Source organism: Mytilus californianus, unplaced genomic scaffold (assembly GCF_021869535.1).
Source record: "Mytilus californianus isolate M0D057914Y unplaced genomic scaffold, xbMytCali1.0.p SCAF_14, whole genome shotgun sequence".
NCBI classification, from domain to species: domain Eukaryota; kingdom Metazoa; phylum Mollusca; class Bivalvia; order Mytilida; family Mytilidae; genus Mytilus; species Mytilus californianus.
The window spans coordinates 30,200,959-30,223,411 of NW_026262626.1; the positions used below are offsets into that span (position 1 = coordinate 30,200,959).

Genomic DNA, 22,453 nt, shown 5'->3' on the forward strand with positions numbered 1-22,453 from the left:
TCATTTCTGAGTTATGGGGTTTTATTCATTAAAAAAGGGGGGATTTTCCAGTTTTTGGACAATAACTCAAAAATGCTGTCAGCAATTCTCATGAAACTTTGGTGAATTGTTTATATCTATTGATGTAAGCTCCCTTTACATTTTCATAAATTTCTAATATGACATTGAGAATCAATTGAACTTTATTTGTTTATAGTCTGACAACAGATTTACTAAGTATTGCAGAACAGTAAGAAATCTTTAATTGAATATAAATTCAATTCATATAACCAACATGAACCAATTTCAAGTTCTTTGACTGCATTTATTCAGAAACCTATAATATGTCAAATATTTAATTACAATCCAAATTCAAAGCTGTATCAAGCTTGAATAATGTGTCCATTTTTGGCCCAACTGTTTAGGGTTGGACCTCTGCGGGTGTATCCAGCTGCGCTCAGCGAAGCAGTTTATTTGTATGTTAACAGTTTTAAAAGTGTATATTTATGATCAATTATTTAAAATAAATAATCTTCAAATACATGTACATAAGACATGTAAGATGTTCACAAAAAAAACCCATAAAAAAAATTTGAAATAACTAATATGTTGTTATTGTCAAAGAGACAAAATCTGCTCGGTGGTCTTCTGGTAGCGTTTTTCGCCTGGAGTGTGGGAGGTCGTGGTCAAACCAAAGACTTTGAAATTGGTATTTGCTGCTTCTCCGCTAAGCATGCGGCACTAAGGAGTAAGAGAAAAGACTGGTCGGCTCGGAGTCTGAATAATGTGTCCAAATAAGGTGACAAGTCTTCTTGCGGACTGTTACCTTGTGAACTAGCACGTTAAAATCCAGCTGAACGTGTCGGTCTAGTACAAAGCAGGGTAAATATTCATATTACATTAACATGTTCTCGTCCTGAATATGCATATCAATTTGCCGCTGGACATTAAGAAGCCATCCATCATCATCATCATCATCATCATCATCAAAGAGACAATCGGCCTAGCCACAATCAGATGTACATTTCATATTAGGTCTATGTTATAGGCTTCTATAGACAAGAAGATGAACTTAATTTAAGTATTACATCTTTGAACTGAAGAAGAGAATATAGGGCTTCACAATGCACATCAAATATCATGTATATGTGTGACCATTTTGAAAAAAAAATACTAAATGCATGCTAAAAATGGGCAAAATTTCACGTTATATTGTTTCATTTAAAAATACACTGTTTTTATCAATTGATAGTTAATAAGTGAACCTAATTTGAACTACATTATTGGTTCACTGTTATAGACAATTTATTCATCTTTCTTTTGCTGGTTGTTGCAACGAAAAATTTTCAGTGGTTACAAAGTTATGACAAAAAGTGGAATACTATGCGTTCGTTATGCAATTTTGTATTTTTGTTTTTACCTTGTATAGTGTAGTAATAAAAGAGAAAAATAAATGAAATTTATGCTATTATGTGTTTTGTTTTCTCTTCTTGTATATGAATTAGCAACAACTACCTCATATATCTATATTGCAGTACCCTAGCTGGAGATATATGCCATCTAAAATGGATATACAAATAAAGTGAAAAAATGTCTTGTCCGTAGACATTCATTTCCTAGTAAACTTGAAGTGTAATAACATATATGTTGCATTGCTAAGATCCTGCTCTTTTGTAGATATGAAAACACTACAAACATTAATTTCTACCATCTTTTAATAGAGGAAGAATTTGAAAAAAATGTCAGAATGTCTTGTCCGTAGACACTTGTCTTGTCCGTAGACATGACTTTATATCAAGTTTGCTTGGCTTTATGGATCTAAATTTTTTCCTATGTGTTGTTTAAACTTAGAAATATATTATTTTTGATTAATTAATGGTTATTTAACTGTTCTCATTTTTTGTAAAATTACTTTACAGGAGTGGATTTTAAAAAGTGGCAAATTGTCAGTCATAAAAAGCATACCTTATTTTACTTCAATATTATTATTCCAGTTTCTTCATAACTTAAAAGATAAACTTAATCAAATGAAGAAATAGTATTTCTCTCTCTCTGACTTTATCTTTTGCATTTTAGGATTACCAGCAGATGAGGAAGTGTCTACGGACAAGACACTTGTACATAACAAGTATTGAATTCAATTATTTGTCTACTTTGGAACTTAAATCTAATTTATAAGTGATCAAAGTTCTTTGAACACATTAAAACTCATTATTTTCACCATAAATATAATCACAATTATTTTTAACAGATTGTTTATTCAACTGAAATTGTCTTGTCCGTAGACATTACCACAATCTATTTGTTTCCAATTTCCTTGAGTTCAGCCTCATTTGATAGATAAAATGTATGTTATTTTTTCAAGAGAACACATTCAACTATGTCAAAATTGAGTTTTAATAAAAGTTTAATAGTTAAACAGTCAGACTTATGGATTTCAGTTGAAAGAATGTGTCTTCATTTTTGCTTAATCAATAAAATTTTGAGATATGTAAAGAATCATGGGTACATTTTTATATTTTCCAAAAATTAAAAAACACAGCTTAAAATTAAATGGGTAACTTAATCTTAATTTTAACAATTATCTATTTAATGCATTTAATTAAATATCAATAAAATGTCTTGTCTGTAGACATTATCACAATGTATTTGTTTCCAATTTCCTCGAGGTTCAGCATCATTTGATAGATAAACATGATAAAATGTATGTTATTTTGTCAAGAGAACATATTCAATTATGTCAAAATTAAGTTTTAATGATGCATTTAATTAAATATCAATAAAATGTCTTGTCCGTAGACAAAACATATAAATTGTATTGCTAACTTTGATTGTTTATTGTAAGAATATGCATCAAGTTATTTTAATGTTCTATACACCAAAAGAAAGGTTTTTTTTTGAAGTTTTGTTATTAATAGATTATTTTAGAAATAGTTTGATCAGATCAGAGTAATGATCAAAGAAAGCTACTGTTGTTTGAAATAATTGTGAGTTAAACATGTTCTTGTCATTTTTTTTTCGATTAAAATGTTTGATATTCAATAATTCTAAACATATTTTGTTATCTTTGTGATTGGCCAAAAATATGAAACTGGTGACCATGTCTTGAGGGCAACCATTAACGAAAATTAGACAGTTTTAAAACACCATTTATTTAATAAAAATATTAAATATTTCTTCCCAAAACTGCATGTAATTATATAAATGCTTCAAGTGTTAGCCTTATGACGGCCATTTTTCATAATTTAAACCATTTCTGTACCAAAATATCAAAAGGGTTTTTGCCTGATGTGATCTTCATTTTTGACTTCATGTGAAACACAAAATGTACATCTGATTGTGGCTAAGCCGAATTTGATATCTATAAAATTCCAACAAAATTAAATGATCAAAAAGAGATATAATTCACTGACGATTTTGATACAAATATGGAAGGAAATTTAAAATATAACAATTGTAGCCTTTGTATGAGGTCAATACAGGATATATCGACCCAAAGAAGTATATATCCTTGTAACGACCTCATACAAAGGCTATAATTGTATAATATTGAACATAACGATAGTTTCGTCATCCAAAATTTGCCATGTTTAGGTAAATGAAGCAAAAACAAATACAATACTGAATAGTGTGACGACAAAGTATGTCGTGTATAACACTTTAAAAAAAGTAGTTAACACTGTGTCAAACATTTCAACCTTCCAATCAAATCTGGTTATACTGTATATATATAGACTGAAAAACTCCACCCACCCAATGTCAATCTTTTAATTTGCTTGAGCAAACATGCCAACAAAATTGGCAATATAAGAATAAGAAGATGTGGTATCATTGCCAATGAGTCAACCAAATGATGTAACTATTAGCAACTATAGGTCACAGTACAGATATCAACAATGAGCAAAAACCATACCATTCATAGAAAGCTTTAAAAAAGACTCCAACATATCAAGTATGTTAACCAAACTTTTGATCAATATGCAGTTGCAATTGAGCCCTTATAAGTCTATTAAAGCCATGAATTTTATATGAATTTTAAGTGGCAAGAAGCTTACATGTAATTCATTAAGCTTAAATAAATCCTGTAAAGTTTTATTCAGGCATAAGCTGATGTCTGAAACATAAACAACAGACTCAGGGATATATAATTTGAATTTAATAATTTTAAATCATTGCATAAATCAAGACAATTTGTTTATAGCAGAATTTTATAATGATTTTTACTGGATTTTTTTTAGTAGTGATTTAAGGATGGATATATCATTATAGACAATTCTGAAAGGCCACATTAATAGAAGTTATATTTCCTCAAATTTTAGTCCCAAAATTATCCATAGCAAATTCTGAAAATATATAAAAATTAAAAACTAATTCTCTCATGTCATGCTCTATGCTCATTTTAACATGTGAAGGCATTTTACTAGTCGATATCTTTTTACCATGATCATGATCTTTGAGCGTTATCTATAGTGTGTGAAAACATTTTGTGAGGAAATTTGATGTTTGCTATACCATGGTTCATTTCAACGCACTTTTTGACAATACCACTATACCAATCAGAATGAAATTTTTTGCAGTGTTTTTAAAAATGATTTTACTTTGTATCCATGTATTATTTGTGAAACATTAAATGTTTTATAAGGGCGAATTTTCTGTATAAAGTCAATAATTGTGTAGACTTTTGAAGCCCAAACTTTCTGTTGCCTTAAATACGCAAATGAAAGATTTGACAACTATACCAATACAATACGACATGATTTTTGTCGAGCCTGCTGCAGAAAGCTCGACATAGGGATAGTGATCCGCCGGCGGCGACGGCATCAACTAATTTCTTAAAAGCTTAATATTTCAGAAGTTAGAAGACCTGGATGATTCATACTTTGTATATAGATGCCTTATTATATGAAGTTTCTGTCTGTCATATGTCCATTGTCCTTGACCTCATTTTCATGGTTCAGTGACTACTTGAAAAAGAAGTAAAGATTTTTTGTAATGTTAATTTCTCTCTTATTATGAGTAATAGGATAACTATATTTGGTATGTGCGTACCTTGCAAGGTCCTCATGTCTGTCAGACAGTTTTAACTTGATCTCGACCTCATTTCCTGGATCAGTGAACAAGGTTAAGTTTTCGTGGTCAAGTCCATATCTCAGATACTATAAGCAATAGGTCTACTATATTTGGTGTAAATAATGATTGTAAGTTAAGGTGTACATGTCCAACTGGCAGGTGTCATCTGACCATGACCTCATTTTCACGGTTCAGTGGTAATAGTTTAGTTTTTGTGATTTGGTCTGTTTTTCTAATACTGTATGCAGTAGGTCAACCATATTTGGTGTATGGAAATATTTTATGATGTACATGTCAGTCTGGCAAGTTTTATTTGACCTTGACCTCATTTTCACAGTTCATTGCTCAATGTTAAGTTTTTGTGTTTTGGTCTGTTTTTCTAATACTGTATGCAGTAGGTCAACTATATTTGGTGTATGGAAATATTTTACAATGTACATGTCAGTCTGGCAGGTTTTATTTGACCTTGACGTCATTTTCAAAGTTCATTGCTCAATGTTAAATTTTTGTGTTTTGGTCTGTTTTTCTTAAACTTTAGGCAATAGGTCAAATATATTTGGTGTATGGAATGATTGTTAGGTGTATATGTCTGTCTGGCAGGTATCATCTGACCTTCACCTCATTTTCATGGTTCATTGGTCAATATAGAATTTCCATGGTTTGGTCTGTTTGTTTTATACTATAAGCAATAGGTCATCTATATAAATCTGTGTATGGAAGATTGTAATAAAGGTGTTCATGTATTTCCGCCTTGGTTTATCTGACCTTGACCTCATTTTCTTGGATCATAAATGTTAATGTGATACTTGTAGCATGTGTAGTAAAACTTTATATGTAGGACTATCAACATAAAATCAATGGTCAGTATAATAGGCGAGACATTTCAGCGTGTGCACTCTTGTTGTTTTAGTTGTTGTAATGTGATGAGAGAATAAAGATTTAAAGTTGTAATGACTTGTCTTGTTTATTCCCCGTCCAAGGCAAGCTCATATCATCATGTCCTGCTCGATCTGTCCATTATATCTATTTGAAGACGCAAAATAGAACAGATATTAGGTACATTTTATGCATATATATGTATATACATGTAAAGTCTTATTTTGCAATTGGTCTAAATTGCTGGATATAGAAAAAAAAAAGTTGCTAGATTTTAATGAAATTTCAGACAATGCTCTAATAGCTGTTTTTTTTTTCTACACAGATTTAATTAAAAAGTTGCAACATGGCTGAAGCTCATTCTGCCGTAGCCTTCTCCTTTTCAGTAACGCCAGAAGGTTTGGATGTCAAGCTCAACCATGAGGCACTCAAAGCTGTCTGGAGAAGTGGTTTCAGATCAGCTAAAAAACGGGTTGGCAGAATGCAGGTAAATTTTTACTGTTTACCTGTATAAAAGGATATATATTCATGTGATATTTTATACTTTTCCAAAAGTTGTTGATCAGACAGATAAATGTTGTAAAACTTAAGACAGTTTAAATAAAATATGTTGTTAATTGTACTGGTTTATGGATTAAATGTTTTGTTATATATTGATGTTATTTAACTGTGAATTGTTGCACTACTGGAATGAGACTAGTGCATTCTGGTTGTCATTTTAGCTCGATTTCTTTTACCTGTTTAACGTTATATTTTTCTAAGAAGTGCATGCATATTATCTGACAAAGACATGTTGGATGAAATATTTCAACAGAAATTTTGCACTGTGTACAAAAGTTTTTTTAGCTTAATCTTATTCTTGGAAAGATTGAAACTATTGTTTTAATTCTTTCCTTAGACATCAGCCTCATCAACCATGGTGTAGCTGGGTGAGCCTTTAAATCTATACACACTGAAATAATAGTTCCTAAACTTCTCATGCTTATAAACAAATGGTTGATGTAAACATTTAACAAATGAACTGAAAAAAATTGGGTTTGACTTTCATCTTAAGAGCAGTTTAATCGAGTATGAATGTTATAAGTTTTGGCAATTTGCTGGCTGGTTTGGTCTTTTAACTCACATGGCCCATGAGCCAAGTGAGTTTTTCTCACCACTTGACATCTGGTGTCCGTTTCATCTTTCTTTAACATTTACACAAATCTTTACTGAAGCTTTTGCTCCAATTGTAGCCAAAATTAAATGTAATCATCCTTTGGGTATGTAGTTTTAAAAGTATGTCTTATGATCATGCCTGCCAGCCAACAGTGCTGCCATTACTAATCAAAGTACTGAAGAACTGTCTACTTGGATGACCTCAAGATCTGTTGGTTGAGGAATAAATAAAAGGGATTTTAAAATTGCTGTAATACTGACTGTACTGTTGTGATAATTCACTTATATGCATCATCTGACTATCATTATAATCTGGATTGCTGCTTTTTATCATATCGACACATGTATAACAGTGGTGTAGCAGATCATCTTTATAACCTGATAGGCACATGTTTATTCAATGAATGCCCAAATTCTATTTTAATGATAATTTATTGTATGAGGGTAGCAGGCACCCTCCTGCAATAATTTGTATTTTCTTATGAGCTGGAACTGTGCAGGCAACCATATTTCTATTCTTTATCAGATAAATGTTTTAGTACTCAATATACATGATATAGATTTGTGTACTAGGCAAGTTATTTGGAAAAATGGTGTTTAAATGCGTTGATGTACTATGTATGTTCATTTTTTAGGTTTTTTATCACCCGGTCTTTTGGCCATTTACCTATTGTGGTCCAATATCCATAACTATAAATACATGGTTAGATTCATCATATCAAAGAACTCCAATAGTTCAATTTTTTGATAAAATCAAATAAAGTTTAATTTTGGACCCTTTGGACCACAATGTGGACCAATTTGATAATGGGTCCCAAAATACCGGTACATAATCTATAGCTAAATTCACGATTAGATTCAGCATATCAAAGAACCCCATACATATTTATTTTTTGTTGAAATCAAACAAAGTTTAATTTTTGAACTTGAAAACTGGACCCAAAATCAAAAATCTAAATGTTTAGATTCAGCATATCAAAGAACCCAAAGAATTCAATTTTGGATCATTTGGACCTTAATGTGGACAATTTGAAAATGGGGCCTAAAAATAAAAAATCTATGTCAGGGATGATTCCAGGTGTTTTCAAATGGGTCTCATCCCAATTGCGAATTTTTTATGCTAAAAATGGAACAATTTGTTCCCAAGTTGAGATTTTTAATAATAGAGTTATACCTACCAGTGAAAAATGACATTTATTTAATTAGAATATAATTCACGTTAACTAGTTCTCATCGCAAACATCTAGGTGATCTAGAAATAAAAACATCCCTAGGATGTCCGATCACCCTACCTGTGTTACACACCCCAATACAGGTAAATATACAGGTATTCTAATCAGTTTTGATTTTTGTCGTGTTCCTTCAATATACACATATCTAGAAATTCATCTAGGGGATGGTGGTGGCCCCTTCACTGGTAGGTATAACTCTATTATTAAAAATCTCAACTTGGGAACAAATTGTTCCATTTTTAATAATATTCATTATACCTACCAGTGAAAAATGACATTTATTTAATTAGAATATACTCACTGATTTAAAAGCAGTGTTGAATTCATTCAACGGTGGAGGATGAATTTCCTTCTCTTCAAGAAAAACTCCACAAACAAAATTTCTATCGAACAGGATAAAATACTATCACCATAACAAAAAACCCACTATTTACATCTATATACAGCTACATGTTATACTGCAATGAACAAACAAAGTACCATACAAATAAATGAATTTGTATGCTTACATCCTATTCTAAAACTTTAGTAGCATCAAAATCTCGCAAATAAAACTTTGCGAAAGTTGATTCAACTGCCCAGTCGGCAGAATCTAAAATTGATTTCAAAGAAGCCCCTTTGTACAAAGCCCAACTTGGAGCTATAGCACGTGTTGAATGTGCATTTACTTTCATATTGTCATCATCATAAGCTATTCTAATAGCCTGAACAATCCAACTTGAAATAGTTGCGGTTGACACTGGTTTGTGTGGTTCATTTATTCCCAGAAAAAGTTTAATTCTTTCTGATTCACTTAACTTTTTCCGAAAATTCTTAGTTTTATCCAAATAAACTGAAAGAGCTCTTTTTGGATCTATCAAAGTTTTCCTCTGGAAAACTTGGAACAAATAATTTTTCTCCAAAATGCTTTTGTCGATCTTGCTTGGCTAAGCCATGTCTTACAAAAGTAATACCCTTACACTGAACTCTCATTGACTTGTCATCAATACGGAGACTTTGCAAATCACTACATCTTCTGAATGTAGTTATGGCAACTAAAAACACTGTTTTTAAAGTTACATGCTTTAAATCAACTTCCTGCATAGGCTCAAATGGTTTCTTTTCAAGAGCCTGTAATAACAATTCTAAGTTCCATTCAGGTAGAATTTTTACCTTTGGTGGTCTAGAATTAAATACACCTTTAATAATCCTTACTATGTTAGGGTGTTGGCCGACAGGAAAATTTTGCACTGGAGGTAACACTGCAGATAACATAGATCTATAACCTGCTATTGTCCTATATTGCAAACCAGACTGAAATAAATAAGCCAAAAAATCAGCAACCTGATTTAAATTTGCTGAATATGGATCAATTTGTCTCTTACCACACCAGCTATTAAACTTTTCGAATTTTGAGGAATAGTCCTTTTTTGTACCATCTCGCCATGAAGCTGAGAGCAATGTTCTTGCTGATTGAGAAAATCCCTCTGTTTTAAAACGTCTGTCGAAAGAAGCCATGCTGTCAGATTTAATATTTCTGGATTTGGATGAAAAATTTTCATTTTGGCCTGAGACAACAAATTGTCCATTACTGGTAGTCTTATTGGACAAGCTATCAGTAACTGCAAGATCTCCGTGTACCAGTGTCTCCTTGGCCACTGGGGCGCAATCAAAATTATCTGACAGTGGAACTGCCTCATATATTGCAATATCCTTGGAATCAGACAAATTGGGGGAAACACATACGCGTACATGTTCTCCCAAGGAATTGTCAGAGCATCCAAGGCCAAAGCATTGGGATGAGGAATCCAAGTGCAAAATATTTCTGTCTGGCGATTTTCCCATGATGCAAACAAATCTATCAATGGGGTTCCCCATATCTGAAAAATCTGCTGCACTATAGACTTGTTCAGAGACCATTCTGTCGGACAAACCTTTTCCCGACTCAAATGATCCGCTAAAACATTCTTCTTGCCCATAATGTGGGCTGCTTTCAAGACTATATTGTTTTGAATTGCTATCTGCCATAGCTCCCAAGTCAAGTAACATAAATTTGGGGACTTCGTCCCCCCTTGACGATTTATGTTTTGTACTACGCTTGTGTTGTCGCTCCTTATCAGAACACATTTTCCCTTCAAAATTTTCAGAAAATGCTGAACTGTCAAAATTACAGCTTTCATTTCCAAACAATTTATGTGCAAAAGCTTCTGTTCCGAATTCCAAACTCCCTGAAAAATCTGTTTTCCAATATGACCCCCATAACCTGTCATTGAAGCATCTGTCGTTATGGTCACATTGATTTTCGGCAATTGCAAATATTGGCCTTTCAGCGTGTTGGCTGAATTTTTCCACCATAAAAGATGGTATTTCAGATGTTGTGTCAATGGAACATGTGCCAACATATTTTTGCTGACTGGCCTCCAAAAACTTAACAAATGAAGTTGAATGGGTCTCATAAACAGACGAGCATTGGGAATCAACTCGATGCATGATGCCATCATCCCCAAAACTTTCAAAAAATCTAGAGCCAAATTCTGACCTAAAAGCATTTTTTCTAGTAATATCTGTAACTTCTCTATCCTTTCCATTGTTGGATAAACTAAGCCCTTGTCTAAATGAAAAACTCCCCCTAAATATGTTATCACTTGACTTGGAACTAGGCTTGATTTGTCTGTGTTTATTATAAAACCTAGTGAAACCAACAGATTGAGACATTTCAGGCGATCCTGAACTAATTGCTGCTGGTCCTGATTGACTATCAACCAATCGTCTAAATATACTGACATTCTGATATTTTGAGTTCTCAGATATGCAGCTACCACTGACACCAGTTTTGTAAAAATTCGAGGAGCACATGTTGGGCCGAAGCACATTGCTTTCCATTGATAACATTGATTTGCTATGCAAAACCTCATGTACGGACGATGTTTCTGAAATATTGGTACATGGAAATATGCATCGCTCAGATCTATTGAAATTGCCCAATCTTTTGGTTTCACTAGATTTATGACTTTGCTCATTGTGTCCATCTTGAAATGGACTTTCTTTAGATGTGCATTTAATGGTTTTAAATTTGTCACAGGTCTCATTTTCCTGTTTTTCTTTGGCACCAGAAATAGTGTACTGTAAAAACCTGTGAGAGATTCCGGAAAATTCACTTTTTCTATAGCATCCTTTTCTAATAAAGAATTTATTTCTGCCAAAAATATATCTGTGTTTTTGTGAGATATTATTGTTTTCTTGATGCCTGTCCATGCAGGTCTTTGAAGAAATTCCAATTTGTAACCTTCCTCTATTATTGAAAGTACCCACTGATCTGTTGTTATCATTTTCCAATTTTGAAGAAAATATTTTAGCCGCCCCCCTACCGGAATCTCTGTACACATCATCAAACTTGAACCTACCTTTGAGTCAACTGTTGTTCTTTCTGGGGATCCGAAAAGACCCCCAGCTACTCTGACCAGTCTTGTTGGTCTTGTCCCTATTTGACTCTTTAGCAGGACCCTTATAGCCTTGATTGTCTCTTTGTGACTGTCTCCCACTATTTGATGTTTTAGGCACATTGAACCTATTGTTATTTGAGCCTCGAGTCTTACTGGCATTAACAGCATTATGCTCAACATTGAACTTGGGATTCTTATTTTGCCAATCTCGGTCAAAATCTGCCCTTCTTTTCCTACCCTGACCTAATTCAGGTAATAAATCATTCAACTGATCCTTTTGTTCCTTGCGCTTTTCAAGGCATGACTTAAGACCATTCCCAAAAACACCTTCACCTGATAAAGGCAAATATTGTGTTTTGTCTTTAATATCAGACAAAGTCACAAGACCTGAATCATATGATGCAGCCTTACGTCGGACTAAATGAAAAAATGCACCAGTCCTACCTGACTGGTCTAAAGACTTTGTAGACATTGCAAACAAATCTTTAACAATTTGGCAACATGATTCTTTCTCCTCGTGTTCTAAAGACGGAGAATTTTCAAGCTTCCCAAGCAGTGTACCCATTGTCTGTTGCATATACATGCCAGAAATCACATTCATACGAGACGCCATTTGCCCTTGAAAAGAAAGCTTCTCTATTTGTTTTAAAGGCTGTGTATGCAATTGCCTATGGCCAGTATCCCACGACTTTACTGCCTTTGGCCCATGGTTCTTTCTCATCAAGTCGTCCAAACTAGGAACCTGCAAGAACTCTATAGCACTATCATGTACAGGAAAACAACTCCTGTATTCCTCTCTATAAGCAGAAAGTTTCTCTGGGTGCTGACACCGCCAGGAATTTTCCAAAATATTGACTTGTGCTTGATCCATAATCAAACCAACACTACCTTTATCATTGTTTGAGGCAAAATCCTCACTAAACAATTCTGACAAAACATTATGTCTAGTATCTGAGCTTAACTCACTATCTTTGTTTACTTCATTTGAAACAGATTTTAACTGTACATGTTTCATAAACCTTTCACCTTTTCTAGCAACACTACCTGTTGACTGTTCAACTCTAGCTTCGCTCTCATTGTCTGACTCATTATCAGAGCGAATATCTCCGAGTATATCCCTTTCTATAGGGTTAACATGTATAGATATTTCCGACCTTGCGTCGAAATCTGTGTTCCTAGACACTCTAGGAGAACCCAAATCCTCGTCTAGATTCGAAACTAGCGGAATAATGGGTCTAGGGGTGTCAGATATGAGCAAACCTTGCGTATCTCTATTCTGACCCCTTGAATCTGCATTAGTTTCAGATATGGGCATACCTTGTGTATCCCTATTCTGAACTACATTATCGTTATTAGCCCCTCTAACATTGGCCAACGATTGCATCATGTTAAATAAAGTCTCAAACTTATTATCAAAATTGTCTTGCAAACCTTTTAGCTTTTGGTCATACTCTTGTTGTAATACCGTCGACTTAGAAGGTTTTTTCTTAGCTTTACCATTCTTGTCATTTCTGGACATTGAACCATCTTTTTTCTCATTTACAGGTAAAGATGGCGCATCTTTGTTTACTTCCGAATTCTCGTGCATCTCGAGATCGGAATCCATACTCAAATAATTTTAAATTTTCAAATTTACCGATATAGTAATAATACTATGTTATTTAAAGAAGTCTTCAATAGAAAAAAACTAAATTACTAATTTTGTTGAAAACTTTGCAGCGACGAGAACATCTGTTCGCTAGCTCGCAAAAATTAAAACTGATTAGAATACCTGTATATTTACCTGTATTGGGGTGTGTAACACAGGTAGGGTGATCGGACATCCTAGGGATGTTTTTATTTCTAGATCACCTAGATGTTTGCGATGAGAACTAGTTAACGTGAATTATATTCTAATTAAATAAATGTCATTTTTCACTGGTAGGTATAATGAATATTATTAAAAATCTAAGACGTAATAACATTATTTTCCTGTAAAAACGGAAAATGTATATTAAGTTTCACCTGTACACTGCTGTAAGAAGTTAAAACATTTTGAATAATCCTGGACGAGCTACTGATAAAAATGATATATATGATTTCCAGATCGCTTGACAGTTATTGGATTGAGACCAGGAAAGTTGTTACATGAAGATCATTCAATGCACATGATGCACTATCTTTTGTAGGCTTGCATCTACAGCTAACATAAACCACTGAAAAAAATCATCCATTGGGTATTTTTTTCAACAACAGGTCATCTTTATAAATTTACCTCGATTCAAATGGATTTCAAATTGAACTGGCCAATTATCGAATTTAAAAAAAGTTTAAGTACTTAATTGATAAGATATTTTTGTAATTTTTGCTTGCTGTTTAATATGTAGAAGGTTGCCATAGTTTTGCTTTAGGTGTAACCCAAAGAACATGAAGAAACAGGAAATTAAAGCATTGAACCATTGTATTTTAATATTATTTAGATCATCTTCACAACTTTCCATAATGTTGACATCGATCCTATTTCATGAATGATCTATCATCCACATGTATTTTCAAACACACTCAAACGTTTGTCTTTTGGGGAAATAGAGCCGGACTAAATATAAAATAATTTCTTTTACAAAACAAGTTTTCATCATATTATATAACCGGCTCTGCTGGGCGATCTGCTTTTACGAGATCTTTTTTTAAAAATTTATTCATCAATGTTATATCAAAATTTAAATTTTGCTCTCTGCCGAGGTCTGCTTTAATGAGACCCATTTTGACAAAAAGCATCTTTTTTATCGACCTGCTGGTTGATCTGCTTTTACGAGATCAAAAACACCCATAACATTTTCATTACTATTGAATTCGTTTACCACATGTTGGAATAGGATCCCATTTACAGGATACCAGTCCAGTACCCACGAATGAAGTCCCTTAATAAATCTACCATCTTTTAAATGGAATATTGTACCGAGATGAAAATTATGTAAAGATGCTTAAATTTGTAGTATATCCAAAGGGTATTCATTAAACTTTCAAATTCTGTTAAATTTTAAGTGATTCTGACATGTATAGGGTGGATGATTGTCTGAGTAAATGGTCCAGATTTTATTTTCGATTTTAACCAGGAAGTTAATAAAATTACCCTATTCATACTCAAAATAGTATTGCTCTCATAAATGCCGGTCATGACCTTTCAAGAATTCTCCAAGCTCTCTGGCAGGGTTCATCTTACCTTATTTTCATGGTTCATTGGTCAATGTTAATTTTCGTCGAGCCTTCGACTTTTGTCGAAAAAGCGACACATAGCGATCCTACATTCCGTCGTTGTTGTCGGCAGCGGCGTCCACAAATATTCACTCTGTGGTTAAAGTTTTTGAAATTTTAATAACTTTCTTAAACCATCCTGGATTTCTACCAAACTTGGACAGAAGCTTGTTTATGATCATAAGATAATATCCAAAAGTAAATTTTGTAAAAAAAAATTTCATTTTTTCCGTATTTTACTTATAAATAGACTTAGTTTTTCTGCCAGGAAACATTACATTCACTCTGTGGTTAAAGTTTTTGAAATTTTAATAACTATCTTAAACTTTCCTGGATTTCTACCAAACTTTGAAAGAAGCTTATTTATGATCATAAGATAGTATCCAGAAGTAAATTTTGTAAAAAAAAAAAAAAAAAAAAATCAGTATTTTACTTATAAATGGAATTAGTTATTCTGCCAGTTAACATTACATTCACTCTGTGGTTAAAGTTTTTAAAATTTTAACAACTTTCTTAAACTATCTTGGATTTGTACCAAACTTGGACAGAAGCTTGTTTATGATTAAAAGCTAGTATCTAGAAGGAAATTTTGTTAAAATTTTGTTCCATTTTTTCCTTATTTTACTTATAAATGGACTTAGTTTTTCTTCCAGTTAACATTACATACAGTCTGCAGTTTAAGTTTTTAAAACATTTATTAGATTCATAAACTATCCTGGATTTTTACCAAACTTGGACAGAAGCTACTTACAATCAAAAGATAGTATAGAGAGGAATATTTTTATTAATTTTTTTCCTCATTTTTGTTGAGCCTGCGATTAACAGCAAAAGTAGGCGAGACACTGGGTTCTGTGAACCCTAAAGAATTTTTCATGGTTTAGTCTGCCAGTTTATCAGGAGCATTAAGCAATAGGTCAACTATATTTGGCAAATGGAATTATTGTAAGGTGAAGATGTCTATCTGTCAGGGTTCATTTGACTTTGACTTCATCATTATTATTCAATTATGATTATAAAAAAAAAAGCAGTCGAGACATTTCAGCGTGTGCACTCTTGTTTACAATTAAAAAAAAAAATCAGTGCACCTTATAACATTGAAATATTGATAAAATTGCCCCAAAAACTAAAGATGCTCCCATCTTTGGACAATAGAATAAAAACATAATACATTGTTAGCTTATGAAAAATGAAAATTACCCCATATCATCCTACAACCATTTATCTTCAGTGTCATATAATTTTCATTATCAAAATCAGTAAACAATCCTCAGGAGTTGGAAAAAATAATGTTCATTTGCACCTCTACGTTTGAACATAGAAATGCCACTGAAAACAACTGTTCGGAGGTAAATTTTGGGAGACAAAGATCATAGTTTTAAGTCTTAGGAACTACAATGTATATTTTTTAGATGAATTTTTATATGTTTATTTCTTATTTTTGTAAAAATGTAAAATTTAAACTTTTAATGTAATTTGATAAAATATTTGAATTGTAATTTAAAACACATTGTTACATGAATTTAATGACCCACTGATGAGGAAACACCTTTACATTTATCTACAGAATAAATTGTGTATGACCTTGCTATCTTAAAGAACATCAACAATAGTGCTATTTGAAGGTTTTTTTTGTCCACCACCATATGATATCTCAATTGATAACTAAATTATTATTGAAATTATGCACACAACTCTTCCAAGCTTTCTTTGATTTGATTAATGGTCATGTCTGCAAATAAATATTGGTCAGTGACTGATATCTGGTACCAATCTGAAATTCTTGTCATAGCATATATTACTCAGCCAATGGTGAACTGGAAAAGCAGTAAATGATAACAAAATACACTGATATTACTATGCAACATACAGGATATCATAACTCTCAGTTTCAAAAGCAAGAGCAGCATACTACTTTTTTAAAAATCACAATTTGGGGATGACATCTTTCCCTGCTGACTGGATAGCAGTTATCTGTTGAAATAGCTTGTTAAGAAATTCCTCAGTGTGTAGATAAGATAAAAACTAAGCAGCCATAAACCACAAAAAATTTTCCCTATTTGTTTTTTATTGATAACAATTTATTCTCATATATGCATTAGTTTGAATTTGCTGTTTAAAGTTTAATATCATGCATACACGCATCAAAATAACACACAGTTAACACAAGATTTGATTTTTTGGTGGAGTATTACAACTTTATACAGCAACAGGAGAGCTTAATTAATATGGTTCAAGGGGTGCTTTATAGGAGCATTAGCTGCCAGATTCATGTTAACCAATTTGGCTCAAATTCTCATATTTGATTTATAACATTAAAAGGTATTTCCAAATAAAAAGGAGTCCAAAAGAAACAAATGAAAGACATGGACTTGTTATAATGTATCAGCATTTATTGCATATTTGATACTAGACACCATCCAATAAACCATCGAGATGATCACTGAAAACTACTGATGGTCAAAGTACCAGATATAAACATAAATATATTTGATACTAGACACCATCCAATAAACCATCGAGATGATCACTGAAAACTACTGATGGTCATTATTACCTGACTTAAAAGTTGGGCACCTTTTTTCAAACTGTCCAAAATTATTCACACTAGATTCATAGCATCAACGAACTTGTGTTGACTGTTTCATCGCATTTACTTCATGAATTTTCTTTATTCAACTTCTTACCATTTTTCTAAAAACGTTCAAGAACAGTTAATGGAATGCAACAGTTTAAAATTGAAATGATTTTAATGACTCCAAATGGTAATTTCTCAGACATTTAAACATTTCTATTTCTATTACGCTTTTGAAGACAAAATTAAAACGCAGGCGGATAAAAGGTCTGCTGATGTAGGACATTAGGTAACCTGCAAATAGTGCCCCATATGCGTAGTAATATTATGATTCTAAAAATAGAATAAACTAAAAATACATTATTCTACTTTCTATTTATATCATAGCACACATGCTGCTGTAAATTAAAACTGGAAGTTTCACGACATAACTAAAGTACGAGTAATTCCTGATTCATTTCCGGGATTCGTTCTGGTGTCACTGACCACTTATTCAAAATCCCTATCTATTCAACCAAATTTTACAATTTTCACAGCTTTCTAAATATTTTACCTTAATTTTCACTTCATAGAAACCAGGTATATCCTGAATTGTGCATGTATCACCTTACTACATGCCAATTTTCAACCCATGTTTAAAGTCTTGTAAGAAAGAACTGCCTTTTGGAAGCCAAGTACTACTAAAAATAACCCCTGGTTTTCTGGAAATCTTAAATTAGTATTATTATGGAGCTAATCCTCAATTTTCAATGCAAACTCAAAGAAAAGTAAATTGTGACTCAAAATGGTCTAAATATATTTCTCTTTCACCAAAAGTTCCATTTCTGCTAATTTGTTGGTTAGTTTAAGTAAACAATAACATCAAATGCACTAATTTTTGTCAATGTATAGGGCTACTTTTACATACGTTCTAAATAGGAGGGAGTGAATTGGTGGTCTGACACCTATAGTTGATCAAATTGACACCTTGGAAATCACGGGAATTTTTAATGTTTTTGAATATAACAGATAATAGTTGCATTCGGTTTAATGTAGCATGATGTCATTTTGCATTTTACGATTAAGAGTCTATAGATATAAGAAGATGTGGTATGAGTGCCAATGAGACAACTCTCCATCCAAGTCAAAATTTATAAAATTAAACCATTATAGGTCAAAGTACGGTCTTCAACACGGAGCCTTGGCTCACACCGAACAGTAAGCTATAAAGGGCCCCAAAATTTACTAGTGTAAAACCATTCAAACAGGAAAACCAACAGTCTAATCTATATAAAAAACGAGAAACGAGAAACACTTATGAACCACATCAACAAACGACAACTACTGAACATCAGATTCCTGACTTAGGACAGGTGCAAACAAATGCAGTGGGTTTAAACGTTTTAATGGTACCAAACCTTCACCCTTTTTCCTGAAACAATAGTGTAACATCACAACATAGAAAGACACACTATAAAATATCAACTGAAATAGCTTAACTCAATCAAAGGATAAGACAATTTCAAGCATGTGTATTACATAGTAAATAATGCACACATTTTGGCTCGTGAATAATTTCTTTTCTTTCAAGTTTTAATTTGAAATCAGAATTGTCGATTGTCTTTGCTGAAAAGTTATTAAACTATGAAGAAAGTTATCATGGAATTTTAATTTCTTTATAATATTAGTTCTGAGCTTGTAATCACTGTTAGGTGTTAATTAAAAAGTAAAAAGTGATTAGCGATTACCCCGAAATTAGCCAATATTTCCCGGAGGCATTAATATGGTTATTAGGAGGGCCCTCAGGATTATCATACTATACTGGAGTGGCAGTTTTATTACAGGAAAGGAATTACAAAAAAAAACAAGTGTGAATTGGCGATAAAGAAACCCTATCTCAATGAAATGACCGAAATTATTTCTGTAATAAAAATAAAAAATTTGTCCTAAATCCCAATTTGCCGATTAGGACAAATATCTTTCAGTTTAGGACATGACTAGCAAATATGACTTGTTTCCAAACCCTTGGTCATTGGCCAATGTTAAGTAGTGGATGGTTTTGTCAGATTATCAGATACTACAAGCAGTAGGTCAACTATATTTGTTATATAATTTTTAATCGAAATTACAGGATTTGGACTTTGAAAATTTCCTGAAAATAACAGTTATACAGACTTTTTGTCTAAACGCCTTCACATATTGAGCTGATTTTTAGTGCTGTAAATTCAGAAATTATTGCGTGCATTTATTATTGCGATTTTTGAAGAATGAACAAAAATGCTAGACTATTTATTACGATTTCAGGAAAATCTGCATACTTATGTAGGTATCAGATATCTGAATGCGAGTTCTAATTATTGCCATACTCACCTTGTCACATTATTCGCAATAATTTCTGAATTTACAGTATGTGAGTCTACTATAATGAGTGACAGATTGAGATTGATAATTTCGTGAAAATAACAGTTATACAGACTTTTTTTCTTAACGCCTGCACATTCTAGCTAATTTTTAGTATGTGAGTCTAATATAATGAATTACAGATCGAGTTTATGTTTGGTTCTGCTCTGTTGATTGTTGAAAATAACAGTTAAACTGACTTTGATTCTCAAATTTCCACTCCTAAAAATTGCTTCAAGCTTTTTTTTGCTAGCGGGGCCATTTGTGTTGTTGCAACACAATTATAGTTTTTATATGCCCGTTTACGGGACGTATTATGGTATACCATTGATCGTCTGTCCGTCCGTCTGTCGTCAACATGTCGGACATTAACTCAAAAAAGCTGTAACCAATATGCATGAAATTTTGGTGAATTGTTTATATCTATTGACCTGAGCTCCCTTTCGTTTTTTTATAAATTTCAGATTTACTGTTTCCTAGTTTTGGGGTTTTATTCATTAAAAAAGGGGGGATTTTCCAGTTTTCCAACAATAACTCATGAACGCTTTCACCAACTTGCAAGAAATTTTGGTGAATTGTTTATATCTATTGACATGAGCTCCATCCCTTTTGGATATTTATAAACTTTAGATTGAACGTTTCCGAGTTACAGGGTTTTATTCATAAAAAAAGGGGGATTTTCCAGTTTTTGGACAATAACTAAAATATGCTTTCAGCAGTTCTCATGAAACTTTGGTGAATTGTTTATATCTGTTGATGTAAGCTCCCTTTAGAATTTTATAAATTTTAGATTTTACATTTCTGAGTTATGGGGTTTTATTCATTAAGGGGCCTCGGTGGCCGAGTGGTCTAAGTAGTTACTACTGTACTGAGGTGGTGAGTTCGAACCCCGCTCGTGTGGGTGCACTCGACTACAATCTTAATTGACTAGGATTGTCAGTTTTCCTATTGAAGGTCGGTGGTTTTCTCCTGGCACCCCGGCTTCCTCCACCAATAAAAACTGGCGGCCACGAAATAGCCCAAAAGCGGTGCTTAAAAGTTGCATTAAAACACCAAAAATCAAATCAAAATCATTTATTCATTAAAAAAGGGGGGATTTTCAAGTTTTTGGACAATAACTCAAAAATGCTTTCAGCCCTTCTCATGAAACCTTGGTGAATTATTTATAGCTATTGATGTAATCTCCCTATTGATTTTCATATATTTCAAATATGACATTGAGAAGAAATTGAACTTTATTTGTTTATAGTCTGACAACAGATTTACTAAGTATTGCCCAACAGCAAGAAATCTTCAATTTTTTTTCCTCAAAAGAAAATTCTCTTCAAATATTATTTTTTTTTTGAGGGGGGAGGGGGTAAACAAACATTTTTTTGGGGGTAAAAAAAAATTTTTTTTTTTGGAAGGGTCATTTTTTTTCCCCTCAAGATTTAAGAAATTGTCAATTTCTAAAGAAAAAAATTGGGGGTCACAATTTATTTTGCTAATTAAGGCCCCGTCAAATGGCAATTTTTTTTCCCTCAAGATTTAAGAAATTGTCAATTTTTCAAAGGAAAAATTGGGGGTCACAATTTATTTTGCTGATTCGTTTGTATATAGTCTGAAAACAGATTTTCTAAGTATTGCGCAATAGCACAGTGTATTGCACAACAGCAAGAAATCTTTAATTGAATATAAATTCAAATCATATAACCAATTTCAAGTTCTTTGGCTTCATTTATTATGTGTCAGAAACCTATAATGTGTCAAATATTTAATTACAATCCAAATTCAGACCTGTATCAAGCTTGAATATTGTGTCCATTTTTGCCCCAACTGTTCAGGGTTGGACCTCTGCGGTCGTATCCAGCTGCACTCGGCAAAGCAGTTTATTTTTAATAACTTAACATGATAAGCTTATATGCAACCCATAGAGTAAAATTAATGGGTACATGAATACAGGTTCAAATGAGGTTGACTATATTGGCTGGCCTAGACGGAGTCAAAAAGCGGGACAAAGGTATGCTGTTTTGTTGTCTGAGGCGGCATCAACAATGTACTAGTTTGTGATTAGGTCAGTTTATGGCAAACCACTAGTCAGTCTAGTGGTAGGTCAATGATATTTGGTATGCAGAAGTATTAGTATTGGCACATCTCATTTCTATGGAGATTATTTGGCCCTGTCCCCCAAGTCATGGTCTATTTACTTTGAAACTTTTGGTAAGTTAACATGTTATAGTTTGCGATTAGGTCAGTTTATGGGGAACCACTATTCATAGGTCAATGATATTTGGAACGCAGTTGTATTAGCATTGATACATCTCATTTCCATGGTGATTGTTTGGCCCTGTACCTTCAGTCAAGGTTCATTGACTTTGAATATTTTGCATAACTTACATGTTAAAGGATTGCTATTTTAATTTCAATATAAATTTGCATTTTACTATCACTATAACAAAAAGGCTAAACATGTCTCTTGGTTAACAGTTTATATAAATGTTTGAAACAAAAACAAAAAATCATATTTAATTATTTTGTCTAAATAGTAGCTAATG

General features: G+C 32.7%; 1 protein-coding gene and 1 long non-coding RNA gene across 5 annotated transcripts in view; one reads left to right on the forward strand and one right to left on the reverse strand.

Annotated features, from left to right (window-relative positions):
- LOC127724783 (uncharacterized) overlaps positions 1 to 21,790 on the reverse strand; it is a 66,673-nt gene extending 44,883 nt beyond the window's left edge. The window contains exon 1 of the long non-coding RNA XR_007992688.1: positions 21,751 to 21,790. This is a non-coding gene — a long non-coding RNA (uncharacterized LOC127724783). The remainder of the gene's footprint in view (positions 1 to 21,750) is intronic.
- The window catches only part of LOC127724656 (carnitine O-palmitoyltransferase 1, liver isoform-like), a 212,107-nt gene that overhangs the window by 13,433 nt on the left and 176,221 nt on the right, over positions 1 to 22,453 (forward strand). For 3 of the 4 annotated variants that reach the window (XM_052231687.1, XM_052231686.1, XM_052231688.1), the window contains exon 2: positions 6,251 to 6,412. The exons of the other annotated variant lie outside the window; for it this stretch is intronic. In XM_052231687.1, the coding sequence (XP_052087647.1) occupies positions 6,272 to 6,412 (141 nt within the window). In that variant the 5' untranslated portion in view covers positions 6,251 to 6,271. The remainder of the gene's footprint in view (positions 1 to 6,250; positions 6,413 to 22,453) is intronic. 4 annotated transcript variants of the gene reach the window in all.